This window comes from Natator depressus, chromosome 3, assembly GCF_965152275.1.
Source record: "Natator depressus isolate rNatDep1 chromosome 3, rNatDep2.hap1, whole genome shotgun sequence".
Classification (NCBI taxonomy): domain Eukaryota; kingdom Metazoa; phylum Chordata; order Testudines; family Cheloniidae; genus Natator; species Natator depressus.
The window spans coordinates 39,074,498-39,094,174 of NC_134236.1; the positions used below are offsets into that span (position 1 = coordinate 39,074,498).

General features: G+C 41.3%; 1 protein-coding gene across 1 annotated transcript in view; it reads right to left on the minus strand.

Annotated features, from left to right (window-relative positions):
* SNTG2 (syntrophin gamma 2) overlaps window positions 1–19,677 on the minus strand; it is a 452,341-nt gene that overhangs the window by 139,421 nt on the left and 293,243 nt on the right. Inside the window, exons 7-8 of the mRNA XM_074947749.1 lie at window positions 8,407–8,494; window positions 5,607–5,698 (exon numbers count right to left, since the gene is read on the minus strand). Coding sequence (XP_074803850.1) covers window positions 5,607–5,698; window positions 8,407–8,494 — 180 coding nt within the window. The remainder of the gene's footprint in view (window positions 1–5,606; window positions 5,699–8,406; window positions 8,495–19,677) is intronic.

The window sequence follows — 19,677 nt, forward strand, 5'->3', positions numbered from 1 at the left end:
AGATAACCCACCCAGGAATCTAGATAGGTGGGTTAGCTGGGGAATGTTTAGGCTGCAAGTAGCCAGACCAGTGAGTAGGATATCCCACTTCTATCCTATCTCTACAATATATAGTTTCGAAAGCACATTTCTAAAGCACCTGCCACTATAGTATCTGTCATGGTTGCAGGGCTAGCTGCACTTCTGCCCCTTTATTAGTGTCTCCAAGAGCACCTAACTAGGGTCTTAGGTCTCTTGCTCTTAACTGTCTTGGGGTAGAATCATGCGATTCTTCCACTGGGAGCTAATTACAGTATCCTATGCGTACCAAGCGCTGATCACCCTTCAGGCCTAACTGAGTTTTGGCCTCCTGCATTTACTCCTTTTGTAAACCTGTGAACTGTGGTATGGTGATCAAAAGCCTTCTTAAAACAAAGTATTTTTATGTGACAGTTGTAATAAAGCATTAGAGAAAAAAAGAGGATTTTAAAGCAATGCACAGCATATTTAATCTCATCTCATTTTATGCTTCTCCACAAGCTAAATTACACAGGATTCCCTCTTCAAGAGAACAGAACAGAACCAAGTTACATTCTTTTAGGAAGCAAAAAAAATGGGCTCTTGGGACCCAGCCTGGACACAGGAGTCTGAGTTTTCTGAAAGTCCCCACCCTCACCATTGTCTGGGATCAACTACCATATTGCCCAATGGTGTCCTTTTTACAGGGCCAAGACATTAATTCATGCTTTTGCATCAAACTAGTTTTCCTAGTGGACCAGCAAGTCCATGTAGGGGAATACCCCTGTGATGGTCTAACTACCCCAATGGAACAAGCTATTCAGACTAATGGCTTGTATTCACTGCTCTTGTGACTGTATCTACGTGTGAGTGTGTTGGGAGTGCATAGGAACTTCTCTGTTTCCCTCTGATAGTCTTACATACCACCCCAACTATAATGGGGGATACAGATCTATAATCATTACCAAGCAGCCTATCATTCATCACAGAATCTAAGCACCATGCAAAAGGTGTAAAACAAAGGCACAAACAGTTCTGAAAGGTACTTTTCTCTTTCTTTCACATAGTTCCGGTGAGTATGTGGATATTTTTATTTAATGGGACTCATTGCTAAGGAAACAGTTTATTGACAAGCGTGTGTATTTCTGATGTGAGCACACTTGAAAGCATGGTCTTGCAGGTAAGGCACTAGACTGGATGGCAATCAGAAACTATAGTGAAGGGCGTCATATAAGTACCCAAGATAGACAGACAAATTTGTAAAAGGGACATAATAATTCCCCTCTCCAATCTCTGTCTTTTTAGATTGCATGCTTTTTGGGGCAGGAGTTCTCTCTGACTATCTGTATGTTCGTATAGTGCCAAGCACAGTAGGGAACTGATCTTAGACAGGGCCTTTAACTACTACTGCAATATAATAAGAAAAATAACAAGCATGCCTGGGCTCAGTCTGATCTCCTCTGTCCAGGAGTTCCATTAAAGGGTTTTGAGAATCATCACAAAGTATGACAGCAAATTGGGCCACTTTTAGAAGTGAGCAATTCGTGAAAAACAATAGTCCTGGTTTTGTTTTGTTTTTTTACTGTGTAAATGATGACATTTATTAAAAAAATAGAAAAACCCTTTGGTTTGCAACTGACATTTTCATGACCTCTTTGCCGGCCTGTTTTGATCACAGTTTACTTTGATAAAGTATCTCTGCTTCTATGCTTTCAGTGGGCCACCTCAGAAGCTAAAACCACTTTCTTTTCAGAACATTTGAAATCTTGCCTTTTCATTTGCTTTTTCGTGGAGTAATGGGCAACCTTTTCAAACTTTTTCCTATGAAAGGATGTCATGACTTTTCTATTGGGCCAGGTATATACCATGAATCACTTTGCTCTGCTTAACCTTTTTTTCATAGTTTCTTGTGTACATACTTGGCTCCTCTTGTGAGACTGTAAAACTTCAGAAAGATCTGGTCCAAGGATATTTAAAAGCTAAACTATTTCTAGATATTCACCCCTCTTTTCTTTCTCTCTCTCCCTACAAGATTTTGAGCTTTGCCCACAATCTTCAGTGTTCCATCTCAGCAACATAAACTCTGATTTCTTTGTTATGGGGCCATATAACTCCAATCATTTATTTTTAATTTTATACAATAACTAAAAATCAGCATATGGGGTACCCAAGACCAGTAATACATCACATAGTAATCACCCAAAAGGAGGGAGTATTCCCAAAAAGCACAGTAAAAAGGCAAATCATATAGCAAAATAGTATCCAACATACTTAGTCCTCAGCCATGCACTAGACTTTCTATCTGGTCATTTATACTGGAGTTCATCACTATGTTATCTGCGAACCATAGCATAAAAACCACCCATCCCAGATGGAAGGTGAAGGAAGTAGCCTACAGATGTCTAGAATCTGGAGAGGTACCACGTATCTGAAAGAGACCTTAGCAATAGTTTTCTAGTATCTAATATTATTTATCCTATAGCCACCATCAGGAACAGGTCCTCATTTTGTTAGGCATTGTAGAAACATAAATGGTCCCTGCCTCAAAGAGCTGTCTACATATCTGGCCCTGTTGATTCATCTTTTCATTATTCTTTTCTTTCTCTTCCTCATCTTTCTTCTTCTTACTGTTAAACCCTATCTTAAATTAGATGTGAGCTCGAATAATAGAAATCCAACAATAATTATTTCAAAGCAGCATTTTCGTGCTTTCTCCCATGGTGACCTCACACATGGGAGGAGCTCCTTGTAACATCTGCAAAGTTTCTCCATTCTGTTTCTTTAAACCCTCCTTAAAACTCTCAAGGGCTATGATACTTATAAAATACTTTACAATGATAAGCCAGCTGGTGTGCTGAGACCACTGCCTATCATGCTGACCAGTACTGTCTCATTGTTTCCCTGTACTCCCTGGTCTGTGTTTACCTATTGTCTGTAGCCTTATAGTTAGATGGTAAACTGTCTTTTTTGTTTACAAAAATAATTTCTAGCGCATAATTCCTAAAGCATATCTTTTAGAAAAAACATCCTGTCTTGGTTTAAAAATTGTTAGTGATGGAAAATCTACCACACTTAGTAAATTGTTCCAATGGTTAATTACTCTCACCGTTAAAAATGTATTTCCAGTCTGAATGTGTCTAGCTCAGTGGTTCCCAAACTTGTTCTGCCGCTTGTGCTGGGAAAGCCCCTGCCGGGCTGAGCCGGTTTGTTTACCTGCCACGTCCACAGGTTCGGCCAATCGCGGCTCCCAGTGGCCACAGTTCGCTGCTCCAGGCCAATGGGAGCTGCTGGAAGCGGCGCGGGCCAAGGGACGTACTGGCCACCGCTTCCAGCAGCTCCCATTGGCCTGGAGCAGCGAACCGCAGCCACTGGGAGCCGCAATCGGCCGAACCTGCGGACGCGGCAGGTAAACAAACTGGCCCGGCCCAGCAGGGGCTTTCCCTGCACAAGCAGCAGAACAAGTTTGAGAACCACTGGTCTAGCTTCAATTTACAGCCATTGGATCATGTTATACTTGTTTCTGCTAGATTGAAGAGCCCATTATCAAATATTTGTTCCCTGTGTAGGTACTTATAGGTAATAAATAAGTCACCCCTTAAACTTCTCTTTGTTAAGCTAAATAGATTGAACTTTTTAAGTCTATCACTGTATGGCATGTTTTCTAATCATCTTTATCATGGGGTTAGACTAGATGACCCTCACAGTCCCTTTTAACCCTATGGTTCTGTGTCTTTCTATGATCATTTTTATGGCTCCTCTCTGAAGCCTCTCCAATTTATCAACATTTCTTGAATTGTGGACACCAGAACTGAACATAATATTCAAGCAGTGCCAAATACAGAGGTATAATAACCTCTTTACTCCTACTAAGATTCCCCTTTCTATGCATCCAAGGATTGCATTAGCCCTTTTGGCCAGAGCGTCACACTGGGAGTTTACGTGCAGCTAATTATCCAACACAACCCTGAAATCTTGTCCAGAGTCATTGCTTCCCAGAATAAAGTCCCCCGTTCTGTAACTCTGGCTTACACTCTTTGTTCCTAGACATATACATTTACATTTAGCCATATTAAAACTTATTTTCTTGTTCCCAGATTACCAAGAGATGCAGGCTGCTCTGTATCAGTGACCTGTCCTCTTCATTAATTACCACTTCCCCAATCTTTGTGTTGTCTGAAAACTATAATTGATGGTTTTAGGTTTTCTTCTAGGTCATTGATAAAAAAGTTAAACAGTGAAGGGCCAATAACCGATCCCTGTGAACCCAACTAGAAACATACCCACTTGGTGATAATTCCCCCTGTCTAGCTACAATTTGAGACCTATCAGTTAGCCAGCTTTTAATCCATGTCATATGTTTCATGTTAATTTTATATTGCTCTACTTTTTTAATCAAATTGTCATCTGACACCAAGTCCTAGGTGGAGTGAGTATTAGCCTTATGGGTCAGTTTGGGAATGGGCATCATCAAGGGAAGATGCTATGGGAGAAAGTACAATGATGTTTCTGAGACCAGCAGACAAGCAGGCAGTAGAGACAGACAACACTGCCTGGGCTGAAGGGATGAGGGGACTGACACTATGAATCAAAAATACATAAGCGTGATGAGCCTTGATGATATGGTGAAGAAACATGAATTTGATGCATTTTGCATCAACAGACCTATTACAGCAAGACCGTGACCCACAGTGAGAGTGTCTGCAGATGTGCATTATCCCAGTCGGAGCTCCTGGAGACAATGAGCTGGACTGATGCACAATGCCTCTGCGAGTGCTGGGGAAGCATGGCGAGAAGTTTCCTACCGCACCCTTTTACTGGGTACAATATGTGTTTTCCTTGTTTCTACACCAGCCTCACTCTGTTGGTTGAAGTAACAGGTTATCACGGCTATGGCCGCACCACTGCTCCTCCCCTTCCCATCCTCTTTGGGAAAGCTGGCACCCAAGTGTAAAGATTAGGATTGTGACAAGTCAGCAAAAGAAGGGTGCGGGTGACGAAGTAGAGGCTGCTTGTGTCTTTTGTCTTTTTTTGTGTACCCACAAACTTCATATTAAAGAAGCAACAGTGCTATCTGCTAAAACTATCATACATGCCATAGCTTTGGTGCATAATCACCTGCCTTGAAAAAGGCTCCAAACAGCAGATCCAACAGACCATTGCATGGTGTTACACCTGCCCATTTCTAAACTACATGCTGTACAACTGTAAAATAGCGGGCACTCATTTTGGTTCAACTTAGACATATTGTTAATACAATGTTCTTATTTCCCCCCCCCGCCCACCTTCCTTTTTTTCTTTTTCATGTTCTCATTCCTAGCATGTAAATTGGTTTCTCACTAATTAAATCTTGAAATACCTTCTGGCATGGCAGGAATATTTTGGCTTCTGTATTTCTATGAAATTCAATAAAGCATGTGAAAGTTCACTTGAAAAAGTATTGTTTCCAACTTTTCGAAGTTAGCCAATGGCCTTATGATAATATCCTAGACAACTAAATAATTTAGAAGAAAATGACAAGAGATTCATTTTGATTCACCATTTGAAATTAGGTTTGTGAAGGTAGTGGTAACACAGATTATGATCAGACTAACTGGACTCAATTTGCTTACTGTGTTAGTTGAGTTTCCATTCAAATGTAAACCACTGTCAAAGAGAGGTGAGGAAGCTCCACTGCTATGATCACTGGATGGTCCAGGGGAACCTGAAAATCAGAAGGTGATAGATAATTGCTTAACTATGTTAAAATATTAAACGATCCATTATTATTTCAACTGAGGAAGGATTACAATGTGGGAATTGGTGAAATACGAACAACATTATACAAAAACAAACGTGACTGCCTTTTAGCATGACAAGCAACAGCATGCATCTGATCATAGGCTGTACTTTACAGGATGAGAGAGATGAAGGCAGTTAGATATCTTTATGTATAGACTGCTCAATGGGATTACTCACATGTTTAAGTGTTTGTCAGATTAAGCCTTTTTACAGTCAGGTTGAGTTTTTGAAAACTGAATAGAGAATTTAGCCACACATCTCCCATTAAAATTAATAGCTAAATTCCCTAGTCACGCGTTAAGGGCATATGCATGCACTGGTTTGTAAATACATCTTAGCTCTTGGCTTGAATGGTGCCTATTAAGTGGACATGTCAACTTTATTAATGGATCTGATTTTTTTTGTTGCTGAATGCCTGTTATTTTAGACAATTGGAGATATTCATTATTTTGATTGGGAAATTAAATGCAAAAAAACACATGATTGCAATGTTAATATTGCATGGTTATGTGCTCAAAAGCCAACTTTTGAGCTAATTCTTCCTCGGGCATGTATGCATTTGGAGGTTGTCTGTAAATATATTGGGTGATGGCAGCTTATCTGAGATATGTATGTCTATTTAGGTGACAGATAACATATATATTATATTAGAAATAGTATGCAATTACATAATTAAAGACTATTACAATACAAATGCCAAAGAGGACAGGGTTTAGGTTTTGCTTTTAGATTTAATTCTTACATTTTTTGTTTCTTTGCATGCTTAATTGTGCAACCTTCACATTAAAATAATGTATGTTTTACATTTAGCTTACTATGGCAATCTGAATATATTGAGAAATGCATGTGAAACTCAAACTCACAGCTCCACATTCATTATCACCAAAATTCATTATTCTGTCTGCAGCAATCATTTGAAATTCCTCTGAAATCATTTCTCATTAATAGGCCGATCAAGTCTCTAACTTAATAACACATAACAGAGGATGACAATCATTTATGTCTATATGCGTTTTTATGCTTCTATTCCATGCACATTTGTTGGGCTTAGCAAAAATGGAAATACATTCATAGAACTGTACAATAAGGCTCATCTTCTCCATAACAATTTATGCACATATTTTAGCTAGAGAAGAAAGAAATGATTCAACTTTATTTAATTTTTCCAAGCAGCCAGAGCACCTGTCTCTGTATCTCTCATAAATGTTTGTTATATAGCCAGACGTGCTAAAACCACATTCGATGGGAAGGTTACCGAATAAACCCCTACCAAGTTTTGAACACTACTGGGTATGTTTGGGTTTTTAGTAGTTTTTTTCAGGCCTTTAAATCTGTTAAAAACAGGTTTTTAAAATTACTCTAAAATGCAGTGGAAGTTTGCTGAAGGGCTCCACGCACTGTCCCAGTCCCCAGCACCGTCCCCGCAGCTTCCATTGGCTAGTTCCAATTGGCCAGTTCCCTGAGCAGGCAGCACTTGTGGGAGCAGGAAGCACATGGAGACCAACTGCCCCACTCCCGTTTAGGGGGCACAGAGATGTGCCAGCAGCCAGCCACTTCCAGGAGCGGTGTGGGGCCAGGGCAGGCAGGCAGCCTGCCTGAGCCCTGCTGCGCTGCCGACTGGGAGCCACCTGTGGTAAGCACCTCCCAGCCAGAGGCTGCATCGCGCACCCCCTCCTGGACCCCAACCCCCTGCCCCAGTTCACAGCCCCCTCCTGCACCCAAACTCTCTCCCAGAGCCCAGACCCCTCCCCCCTCCCACACCCCAACACTCTGCCCCTGTTCAGAGCCTCCTCCTGCACCCAAACTCTCCCCAGAGCCCACACCCCTCACCCTCTGCTGCACCTCAATCCCTTGCCCCAGCCTGGAGCCACCTTCTGCACCCAATCTCCCTCCCAGAGCTTGCACCCCTCACTCCTGCACCCCAACCCCCTACCCCTGGCTCAGCCAATCCACACCCAGGAGTTGAGAATGTTACACTGATTTGTGACAATCCCTGAAGGATTGTGGATCTATAAACCACAAATGACACTAATAAAAAGTAAAACTCATGAAGTGTCCAGTGGATTCTATGAGACTAGGTGCATTGTGACCATATTATGCCTGCACCCAAACTCCCTCCCAGTGCTTGCACCCCTCACTCCTGTACCCCAACCTCCTGCCCCAGGCTCAGCCTGGAGCCCCCTCCCACACTCTGAACCCCTCAGCCCCAGCCCAGGAGCCTGCACCCCCTCCACACCCCAACCCTCTGCCCCAATCTGGTGAAAGTGAGTGAGGGTGGGGGAGAGCGAGCAACAGAGGGAGGGGGGAATGGAGCGAGGGGGCTTTGCCTCGGGGAAGGGGCAGGGTAGATCCTGGGTTGATCTTAAATTCAAAAAGTGATCTTTAGTGTAAAAAGGTTGGAGACCACTGACTTAGGTATTGCAACACAGAGCGCAGCAAAGCCTATATATATTTAAAAATCTGGGCCTATATTCTTACACATTGAACCTTAAATAATAAACTACATTAAAGAATAAACCTTCTTGCAGTAAAACATCTGAAAATAAGATTACTATTTCTGTCAGTGTCTGCTCATTATGAGAAATATTGGAAAGGGGAAAAAATTACCTGTACCCATTAATTTCTTCTCACCTAATGGGAGCTTTAGAAATGATGGAGCTTCCCTGAGGTACTGTACAGTGATGGTAACTTCATTGCCAGCATTTCGCAGTAGGTGTACCTGTCAGTGTGACAAATCACAGCTACTTTTTATCAAAAGAGAACCAACCACAGAAAGCAAAATAGTCTGCAACAAAACCTCCATCTCTGTTGTTTTGACAGAAATACAACAATAATGTTTATCATTGGAATGAAGAATATCTTGTGGGTCAAGCCACCCCATCAAATGATAAAACCAAGTATACCCACAGTTACTGAAGAAACTGAGAAATATTAAAAGTTGAAGGACAATTTGTGTTTACGTAAAGACAGAAAAAAACACAGTGCTCTCTGAAAACAATTTCGTATCATACACCTGTCGTGACAGGTAAGTGGTACATTAAGGATGAAAAAATTAAATGTAGTGCAAGATTTACATTTCTGTTTCCTGATTGATATAGACCTGTAGCAGGAGTTCATTTTCCTTGGCCACCCAGAGCACTCCAGCCATGTTAACAGGATACAAGAATTGTCTTTTAAATATATACCGAGTTAAAATAATCAAAAGGTTTGTACTATAAGGCCTCTTTGCATACAATTGTTAGATGATTTTCCCAAGGTATTTCTCTCAGTGTTGATATAATTGCAATTGTACCATGAGTTCAGCAATATCTGATGTTTTATTTACAGCCCCAGCTGCTGAAGCCAAGTGCTTACATGAGAACCTCAGTTTTCATTTAGCAAAAAGCCCTACTGGGTGTGGGGGGAAAAGCTGCAAACATGGCCTGCGTGTACCCTGGAAACTCAAAAACCAGATGGAAAAGTAAAAGAACTATTCAGTCATTCATTCTAAATCTCACAATTGCAAAGCCAGTCTCATGATTTTGGGGTACAACTCCTTATATCTGAAGATGGGTGGTTTGCAATATTGGTCTTCCCTGCCCCCCAACATACAGTAAAGGGGATGCCACCTGTAATAGCAACCGCAACACCTCTCCTTTTGCTCCCCATCCTCAACAGAAATATGCAAACTTACCCTTGATAGCTGTTAACTCACACACATCCTCCCCAGCCTCCATTTACCTGTGTGTTCACCTATTGTATCTCTTTGGGACTGTCTTTGTTTCACCCCTTTCACAGTGTCTAACACCACAGGACCATGCTGTCTGATTGGTGCCTTTATGGGTTACCACAATATAAATAAAAATAGAGAGAACTGACAAGCAGAAGATGGAGAACTTATGCACTGGCAGGCTAAATGACTTGTTCAAGGACACACAAAGTCTGTGGAAAGGCGGAGGACTGAACCTAGCTATCCTGAATTCCAATGCAGAGCCTAGGCCACAACATCATTCTTCTACCCCAACTTCTATAAAAATTGTTCATTAAAAGCTGAGACTGAGTTGTAGCTCTGCCAGTCATGAACTGTATTATATCACATTCCTGAATAGTTCAGATAACTGATTGTTTTATGTGCAGCCTATTACATATCTGCACATATTTTAGAAACTTCAGTTGGTATAAATAACTGAATTTGAACCTTCAGCTGAAATGAGTAAAAAGGATGGTGGAGAAAGCATACTTTGGGAACGCATAAGATCATTTAGGTTGGATTTGTTAGGCATCTTTGTTCATGGTAAGTTTTCACATTATTTTTTAGTATTTTTCAAATTCCTCAGTTACTGGATGACCATTTATTTTTTAATTAACACTGATTTAATAATTCTTAAAACCCCTATTTTGACCTTTTCGCAAATCTATGAAAACCAAGATGTTTTCTCTTTCCAACAGTACAATTTGTGCAATTTGGTGCCTGACCCATTCTGCCGTGTCCATACAGAATTGTTTTGAAAGCTAAATCCAGTACTGGCAAAGAAGTACTTGCCATTCAGGTCACAAAAGAAAAAAAAAAGTAGGGCAGCTCAGATCTTCGGTAAATGGAAAGTCAGTATTAATCCATCCTTCCCGCACAGTAAGAGTCTGAGCAGAAAGAAAAGTGAGCAATCTCAAGTAACAGTTTACATTGAAAAATTAGTATTGTGTCTTGTAGCGTTAGATCAGCTACTTTGTTTGAAGAGGTGGGAAACCCATGGGAACCTACAATAAATGATGTCTTGGCTTTTAGTTTTAACAAACCCTGTCTTACACACTAGATTCTTATGTAGCCTTCATCACTTATCCATGTGCATCATAGTCATTAATGCATTTTACCCTCACAACATCCCTGTGAAGTATGTAAGTATTACGCTTCATCTTACAGAAACTGAGGCACAGGGTAGAGTAAGTGACTTACCTGAGGTCACCCAGGACTCTGTGATTGATCAGGGACCTGAATCCAGGTCTCCTAGGCCTCCTTTCAGTGTCCTATTTACTAGACCATCTTTCCTCCTAATGTACTATATGTATAATTTGATTAATGATTAATTTTAGCAAGATTTGGGATTTTAGCAAGTTCTGTTTTGAAGAACATCATTGATAAATTGGATAACAGATGAAAAAATGCACAGGATTCATTTTATAGGCCATTACTCAAGCCTCTGATTCACTTTGTTACAACAGTCTATTTTAGCTTTGCAACTGGGCAGTCATAAACAGTGTGTACTGTGACAGGGTCAGGCCAGATGACTACAGGAGAGTGATAGAAGGCAGATATATTAGCCCCAGATTAAGCAGGTCCCTTTTCCCTGAATAAGGTAACAGGGGCGGTCCCAGAATAATCAGGAATTTGCTGGAACTAATTAAGGCAAGCAGGCTAATTAGGACACCTGGAGCCAATTAAGAAGCTGCTAGAATCAATTAAGACAGGCAAGCTAATCAGGGCACCTCATTTAAAAAGGACCTCACTTCAGTTAGTGAGGGGCACGCAAAGAGCTGAGAGTGACAGGGTGTGCTGCTGGAGGTCTGAGGAGTACAAACACTATCTGGCATCAGGAGGAAGGTCCTGTGGTGAGAATAAAAAAGGTGTTGGGAGTAGGCCATGGGGAAGTAGCCCAGGGAGTTGTAGCTTTCACACAGCTGTTACAAGAAACACAGTAGACAGCTGTGATCCACAGGGCCCTAGGCTGGAACCCGGAGTAGAGGGTGGGCCTGGGTTCCCCCTCTCTCCTTCCCCTTTCCCCCTATTGAATATAAGAGTAGTTGACCTGAACTGTGGGTTCCACCAGAGGCGAAAGTCCTTGGCCTGTCCCCTGACCCACTAGGTGGATCAGCAGAGACTGTGGGGATTGTTCTTCTTGCTTTCCCCCATGCTGGCCAGTGATGAGGTTAGCTGAGTGAATGGCAGGTTTGAGCCACTAGTAAAAGTGGCCAAACTGAGGGCTGCCGTAAATCTCTGAGGGGAGCAAATCCACCAATAAGTGCAGGACCCACCAAGGCAGAGGAGGAACTTTGTCACAGTACATAAAGCAGTCTGTGATGAAAAATGCTCATGATAAAGGTTGAGGAAACAGTTGGTAAAGCCTTGTATATGTTTAAATGAGTCAGTATTTACATTTTTTTAATATCAGTCACAGGATGATGAATGTGGCTTCCTGAACTCCTTTAATACACACATTAGGATTTGAAATGAATTGATGTACTCTTTCGAGGTCATTCATATCAACTAATCACTTTGTGCTATTTATGCTAATCTGCATGTTAATGAAGCCTTCAAACCAACATCCAATGCTTTTAAATTTGAAAAATACATTTCTAAACTAGAAAGAGTAAGTCAAGATCCTGCTGCTCTCCAAAGATGGAATGTCTGAAATTTTGACTCATTAACCAAGAGGGTATAATTTGGAGAAACATCTTATTAGGTTGTCTTTAAAGTTAAAAACAATTAATTACATTATTCTAAAATATTGTAACTAATTAAGAAAGTTTCAATGTTTTAAACCAACTGATATAATTTAGTCCCTTAGTCATTATATAGCAGAAAAATATGTGAAATTCCTCAGTGTTCCTTTCATATATATGGACTTTGACATGACTTGTGTGTCTCAGAATTAAAGAGACAAATTCAATCAGATTCTTTAGAAGGAAGTGCAGACCCACACAAAGGGTTCGTGTCTGCAGAAAGTCAGTCAGGGAGTTGTGGCGGTGCGAGGTATCCATAACGTCTTCTCTTCTTTGTCAGATATGTTCATGTCATACTCTGTTAATCTAGTATTGCAACTAACCATGGGAGAAACCAATTCTGACAATATGGACTGAGACCACAATAGGAGATATAGACATAAACATTGACATAAATGGCCCCTTTCGGGGCCTCAGCCCAAGACTGCACCTAAAATTGCCATTTCAATATCTGCAGAGAAGTCTGACATTCTGTTTGGCACAAAAGTGCCTGCAAGAGAGACAGAGAGAGAGACAACCACACCAAACATACCTGGCGTGTATATTGCTGTGAATGTCAAAAGCAACACCTACAGTAGCACAATTCGTGTATGCAACAAAAGACTGGTGAAAAACACTGTTGTGAAACACCATGGTACAATGGAACTTATTGAACTCAAACAAATAGCAGTGATTTCTCTTTAAAAACTACCCAAAGAGTTAGCATGGGCAACTGACTCTCCCCTGCCAGGAAACACCACCACCACCCCTCCACATATCTTGGAGTATAGGCAACTTCAAAAGTCAACACCATCTGGGGATACTCCAACAATGACAATAATGGTGAAAAAGTTGAAAAGCAAGCAGCAACAAACAACTTGAGTTTGCTCTATGATTTCCAGGATAAATATACTTTCCAAAGTGCACAACGGAACAAGAGGAACAATCCTGACTTCGTCTTTGTCATCTCTGAAAGTTCAGAAAGGAGGTCATGGCAAAAATCCTAAAAATCATAACATTGACCAGTGCAAGTGACAACAGAGGCTGCAGTACAACCCAAGAAAACAAAGTACCTGCTGAGATTCAACTTCAGAAAGGCTGACTGGGAAGGCTTTACAGCTGAATTGAATGGATCCATTTGTCATATTACTATAACACACATGCACTATTTGGACACAGTTGGCAACGGGCTTTGTTGCAAGGATAGGTTCCTGGGTTAGTGGTTTTGTTGTGTGGTGTGTGGTTGCTGGTGAGTATTTGCTTCAGGTTGGGGGGCTGTCTGTAAGCAAGGACTGGCCTGTCTCCCAAGATCTGTGAGAGTGATGGGTCGTCCTTCAGGATAGGTTGTAGATCCTTGATGATGCATTGGAGAGGTTTTAGTTGGGGGCTGAAGGTGATGGCTAGTGGCGTTCTGTTATTAATAATAACAACATTAATTTAAATATCTATAAAACACTGCTGCGCTTCCACACTTTCAGCTGGTGGATTTTATTTTGCTCCATCAACAGATGTAGTTTGGCCAACTTGTATGCTAAGAAATGTTATAATTTATCTTAGTGTCTTATTGATCAACCCACTAGATTATGTGCATAGTATAGGCTATTACGTTCTCTGTTGATGGCCAAATATATTCTCATTCTCCCTCAAACCTTCAATTTTACTTCTGGACTAAGCTGGAGACAAATATATACCTTTTCATGATGAGCAGAATAACACAGCTGAAAACTGCTGATAGTATGTATAATGCCTGGTATAGCATGACATTCTGTTTATGTATCTATATAGTCAGCAGTTGCAGATAGGAAGCCTGTGTTATTCAGTCCTCCATCACCAGTGGAATGTAGAGCCTTTTAGAGATGTTAACAGTTAAAATGTGTCCTAGATTAAAATATGTCAGAAAGGTATTATCATCTGACTGTTGCTTGACACCCAGAGGGAAATGAATTAGTTTCAACCCATTACCTAGTGGTCAGATAGTCACATCACAAAAAACATAATTAGACTTGATACCTTTGTTAGTAGACTCCCCACAATGGTCAGGCATGTCTTAAAAAGACAGTTTGTGCTTAGGAAAATATTTCTGCTTTCTGACTTCTTCCATATTGTAGTAGTCAACAAATAGCAATATCTCCATGCTGTAAGACTGACCATACACAAATAAGTCTTTTTGTTCTGAATAATCTCTCTTAATATGCCAGCAAACAACTAAAAATGCCTTGTATTTTACTTACCTGTTGAGTAATTTATTAAGATATTGGACTGAACCTCCCTGTCTCTTTACACCATCTTCTCATCCATGCACTGAGACCCCAATGGTCCTGTATGTGGAACCACAATAATTTCAGAGAAAGCTACCACAGAGGCGCTATATAATAATCTAAATTGAGCTTCCAGCACCTCTCCTTTATATCCTCCTACTTCTTTGGTATCACTATGTACCAAGTTCACAGACTCCATCCTTTGAAATTTGTCTAGATATCTCAAGAGATTCACCACCTTCAAAAGCAGTTGGCAAGTCACGTGGTCATCACATATCAATCCATGAATATTTCTAATGATCAAATCCCCTTTCACCACAGCCTACGTTTCACATGTTACCCACATCTGTTTGAGGGACTTTTTTATTGTATAAGGAATGATCAACCTTCTCTACCTCTGTTAGAAGGCGTGTCCCATGTTCTACCTTGGTCTCCTCCTAGTATGAGATGTAGATTGGGGAAGTCAGTTTTGTGGGATAGATGTGAACCTTATATGGGACCTTATATTCTGCCTCTACAAATAACTCTACCTCTCTGCTCTTTTATTTCAATAATGCCAGGCTGTAACATGGCCTCTGAAGGCCACAGGTTGCTTGCAAAGTATGCACATACACTCCACAAAGTAAACAGTCACACATTCTGCACTCCATGAAATGAAGCGAGGTAGCCTCAGACCTGACTTATTTATTGCTGGTCTTTTGTCTCAACTGATTCTATTAGAATTCCTACTTTGATTGTGTATTCGGTTATTATTTATTTTAATATAGCCTCCAAGACCTTATTATGCCTGGCACTGTGCAAACATAGGCAGTCCCTGTCCCAAAGAGTTCACAGTCTAAAGAGACAAGACAGAAAAAGATAATGATACAACACTCTGCTGTTACTGATATTATCCTTAGGTAATGGTAAAGATCTCTCCGTTCTGAGTCAGCTTCTAAAATATAAAGTCCTCTAGTGCTGACTAATCAGCTGATTAGCATCTGACATGTAAAAGTTCCATTTATTTTTGGCTATAAATCAGCAGAGAATTGTGACTTCAGTAAAGGTGCTATTAACAACAGATTCTAAAGGGAAATGAATTACTCTCAGAAGCAAGGTGTGACTCTAACCATGGGAAGGGTTAGCAGCAATTATACAGTTTAAAAGCAGAAAGATAAACCATACTGAGAACAAATAACTTCTATATTAGTTTAATCTTTTTAACAAAATGGAATACACAGAAAGTTATTTTTTCCCCCATGTTCAGTAGGAACTAATACAGACTATTCAGTAATGTTCTGTGGTCTCCATACAATGTCCTTACCTAAAAATAGCACTTACATTATTGCATCACTACAAGTAAGCTGTGCAATAAAGTGGAGTTCTCTGCATTCTGAATCAGCCTGTAGCCAATTATTTTATGTAATAATTTAATAGAGAGATTTATTGTTGTGGTTAATTGTTAATGTGCGATGGATAGGTTTAAGCAGGATAGTATTATAGGAGTATAAGGCTGATAAGTGGTATCAATCAATAAGGCCACAATCCAGATGTGCAGCTGCCTAGCCCTTGTGTCAGAGAGGTGTGGGGGGGAAGTAGGAAAATCAGTCTGGTAGCTGGAGTGGCCAATTCTCTTGCACATGACACACAAATCCAGAGAAAACCACTGTAGAAAAATCCCAGGCAGCTAGTCTTCACCAAAACAGTTCACCCCAGGACTACGTCCCTGCTCAGAGGCTTGAGTAAATTGTTGACTTGACTGGATTAGCTGCACAGAACACAATGTATGGATGTGGGAGGTGGAGTAACTGGCCTGGATACACCCAGCTGCCCCCTGTGGCCTGACACTTTTCCTCCTGTTCAACCCCCTTTAGTACATTTGCTAAACAAGGTAAGCACACCTTTGGTTCATAATAGTTCTTGCAAAACAGGTTTTTGACCTGGATCTATGGCAGACAAGCTCCAGCATGGACTACTCTGCATCAGCCATTGCTACATATATCACTGCCAGATTAGTAAGAATCTATGCAGCTCTACATTTAAATAAACTGTGCTGAACTACAAGAAATAGCTAATAAATATATTTATGCCACTTATCACTTAGAATAATCCCCCCTACCACATTATCAAAATAAAAACTTATTGGATTGTTCACGGATTTAAATTAAAGGAACTAAATTCTCTTCAATAGCTCTTTCCTTCCATTTCCGCCCTTAAATATTTTAAAGTGCACTTTACCTTCTTCAGCCACAAGACTCACTTATTTCATTTAAATAAATAATGCTGCTTTTCACTGTACAGAAGGAACAAACACTTGCACAAATTTGTGTGTGAAGAAAGAACCATCTATATATGCTTGATAGGCAAATAAAATCTGAGCCGATTTCAGTTGCTTTATGAAGCAATGGAAGTTTTTTTAAAAAATTGCTCATGCCTAGCTATCAAATGTAGCGTGAAGCACCCATCCATGGGATTATAACTTTGCTATGCTTCAGAAACTCCAGGGCCTTCAGAACACCAGCATGACTTATGTTTGCAGGATAAACTAAGGTGTTAGGTCACTTTCACCTCATATCAGTGGTGCCTTAAGTGAGCCTCATAGGAAGTTATTTGTGAATTAAGCAATATATTATATCCATCAGACGTTCCAATATACTAGTTGGAAAAAAAAGAGCATTTGTTGATGCGATACATGAAGGGGGGAGGGAGTAGCTCCCTTTGATGGACACCCAGCCAGCCAGTTAGCTGTAAAATCCCTCTTGGTCTGTTCTCTGCTTGCTTTACCTGTAAAGGGTGAGCAAGCCCACAGGTAAAAGAAAGGGACCTGACCAAAAAGAGCTAAGGGGAAGGTAGAACTTTTTAAGATTGGGAAAGAAACTTTCCCTTCACCTCTAGGCTGCAGGGATGGAGCAGCAATGCTGTGTAAGGCTTGAACCAGGTATGAAGATTCATCTTCCATACTTAGAAGAAATTATTTGGATAGGGAATGTCTAGTTAGACACAATCAGGTTTATTTTTTATTTTGGCTTGTGGATCTCTTCTGTGCTAACCCTAGATGCTTTTGTTTCCTTGTAACATTTAAGCTGAACCCCCAAGAAAGCTATTTTGGGTACTTGATTTTTGGAATTGCTCTTTTAAAATCTAGCAAAAGACTAAGTTCCAGATATAATCTTTTCCTTTTTGTTTTTAATAAAATTTACCTTTTTTAAGAACAGGATTGGATTTTTGGTGTCCTAAGAGGTTTGTGCATGTTGTTTGATTAGCTGGTAGCCACAGCTAATTTCCTTTGTTTTCTTTCTCAGGTGTGTGTGTGTGTGTGTGTGTGTGTGTGTGTGCGTGTGTGTGTGTGTGTGTGTGTGTGTTGTTTGATTAGCTGGTAGCCACAGCTAATTCCCTTTGTTTTCTTTCTCAGGGGTGTGTGTGTGTGTGTGTGTAAGGGCTTGAGGGTACCCCACAGGGAGGAATTCCCAAGTGCTCCTTCCTGGGTTCCAAGGGTTGGGATTTTTTGCATTTGGGTGGTGGCAGTGTTTACCAAGCCCAGGTCAGAGAAAAGCTGTAACCTTGGGAGTATAATATAAGCCTGGAGTGGCAAGTATTAATTTTTAAAATCCTTGAGGGCCCCTAGTTCCTGCACTCGGAGTGACAGAGTGGGGATTCAGCCTTGACAGTTGACATGTCAAAAATACACACGATTACCATTATTAGGGTAAATAATGACAAAATCACCAGGAAACAAGGCAAACTTCCTAACTTCTTAACTAGAGAACTTCTAATATATTTAGTTATTTTGAACACACATGAACAACAGTATCTAATTGTCATTCTCCCCTCAGATCCACAGGTAGAGCTCCCACTGAAGTTGATGGGAGTTCTGTGTTTATCTGCTGGGGGGGGGGGGAAATGGCCATTTGTAAACAAGAAAAAAATTTGATACTTAACTCAGCTTATTTAAGTTTATGTAAATTGGAGCATCTAGCACCCAAGGGTTCATAAGAACATAAGAATGGCCCTACTGGGTCAGACCAAAGGTCCATCTAGCCCAGTATCCTGTCTTCCAACAGTGGCCACTGTCAGGTGCCCGAGAGGGAATGAAGAGAACAGGTAATCATCAAGTGATCCATCCCCTGTCACTCATTACCAGCTTCTGGCAAACAGAGGCTAGGGACACTACATTATTCATATTCTTCAGGTATATTAGAAACCTTCCTAAGTGACAGTTAAATGACTATGTTAGTGTGAAAGAAAATACAAACTCTAATCAACCTAGACTGATCTAAAGAGACTAAATGTAGATCTTGATGTGATCTTTTTGTAGCCATTATTGTTCCAATTTTCTTTGTGAGTGTTTGTATTCATAACACACCTACCGACTGCTAGCGAAAGGATTATATCTGATGAGAACTGTCTCTAAATAGAGAGAGCCTGAAAACCTTCACCTTCATTCAATTAGCTACAGCATGAAATGACAATGAAAACAATTCTGGCTGAACGATAGTCAATAATCAATGCAGGTTGTCTTGTGCTGCTGAATGCTAAACTAAACTAGAAGCTTGTGATGTTATCAGAGGCATCAGTTCTTGGGTTGCATTTACGTTTAATATTGATATTTGATATTGTTGATATTTTGGAGGCCCTTTCAGTATCCTCATTATACACCTCTCCAGTCCTGCACCTTTTGTTCTGCAGAATACATGCCTGGCCAAGGAGGGGTTAGTCAGGGCCATCCCTAGCTATTCTGGGTCCCTACGCAGCCCCCCAGCCAGGGCCAGCTCCAGGCACCAGCTTTCCAAGTCCGTGTCCCGTGGCGACAATTCGGCGCAGCTCTGCCGCTCTTCCCGCCGCAGCGGCTTTCGGCGGCAGCTCCATTGCTGTTGCGGTTGCAGCAATTTGGCGGCGACTGCTTGGGGCGGCAAAATTGGTAGAGCTGCCCCTGCCCCCAGCGGGGGGGTGGGGGGAGCCAGGCCTCTGCAGGGGCTGGGGGGGCTGGCTTGAGGGGTAGGGGGAACTGCCCCCCAGCACTCACCGGTGGCACGGCTGGGTCTGGGTCATGGCACTTCCCACCACTTAATGCAGGCCCAGCCCTGCTGCAGTCCTCAGGGGAGTTGGGGTGGGGCTGGGGCGGAGCAGGGGTGGGAAGAGCCAGGGCTGGGGTGGAGAAGGGGAGGAGCGGGTGTGGGGGAGCAGGCTGGGGGCTTTGGGGAATGGGTGGAGT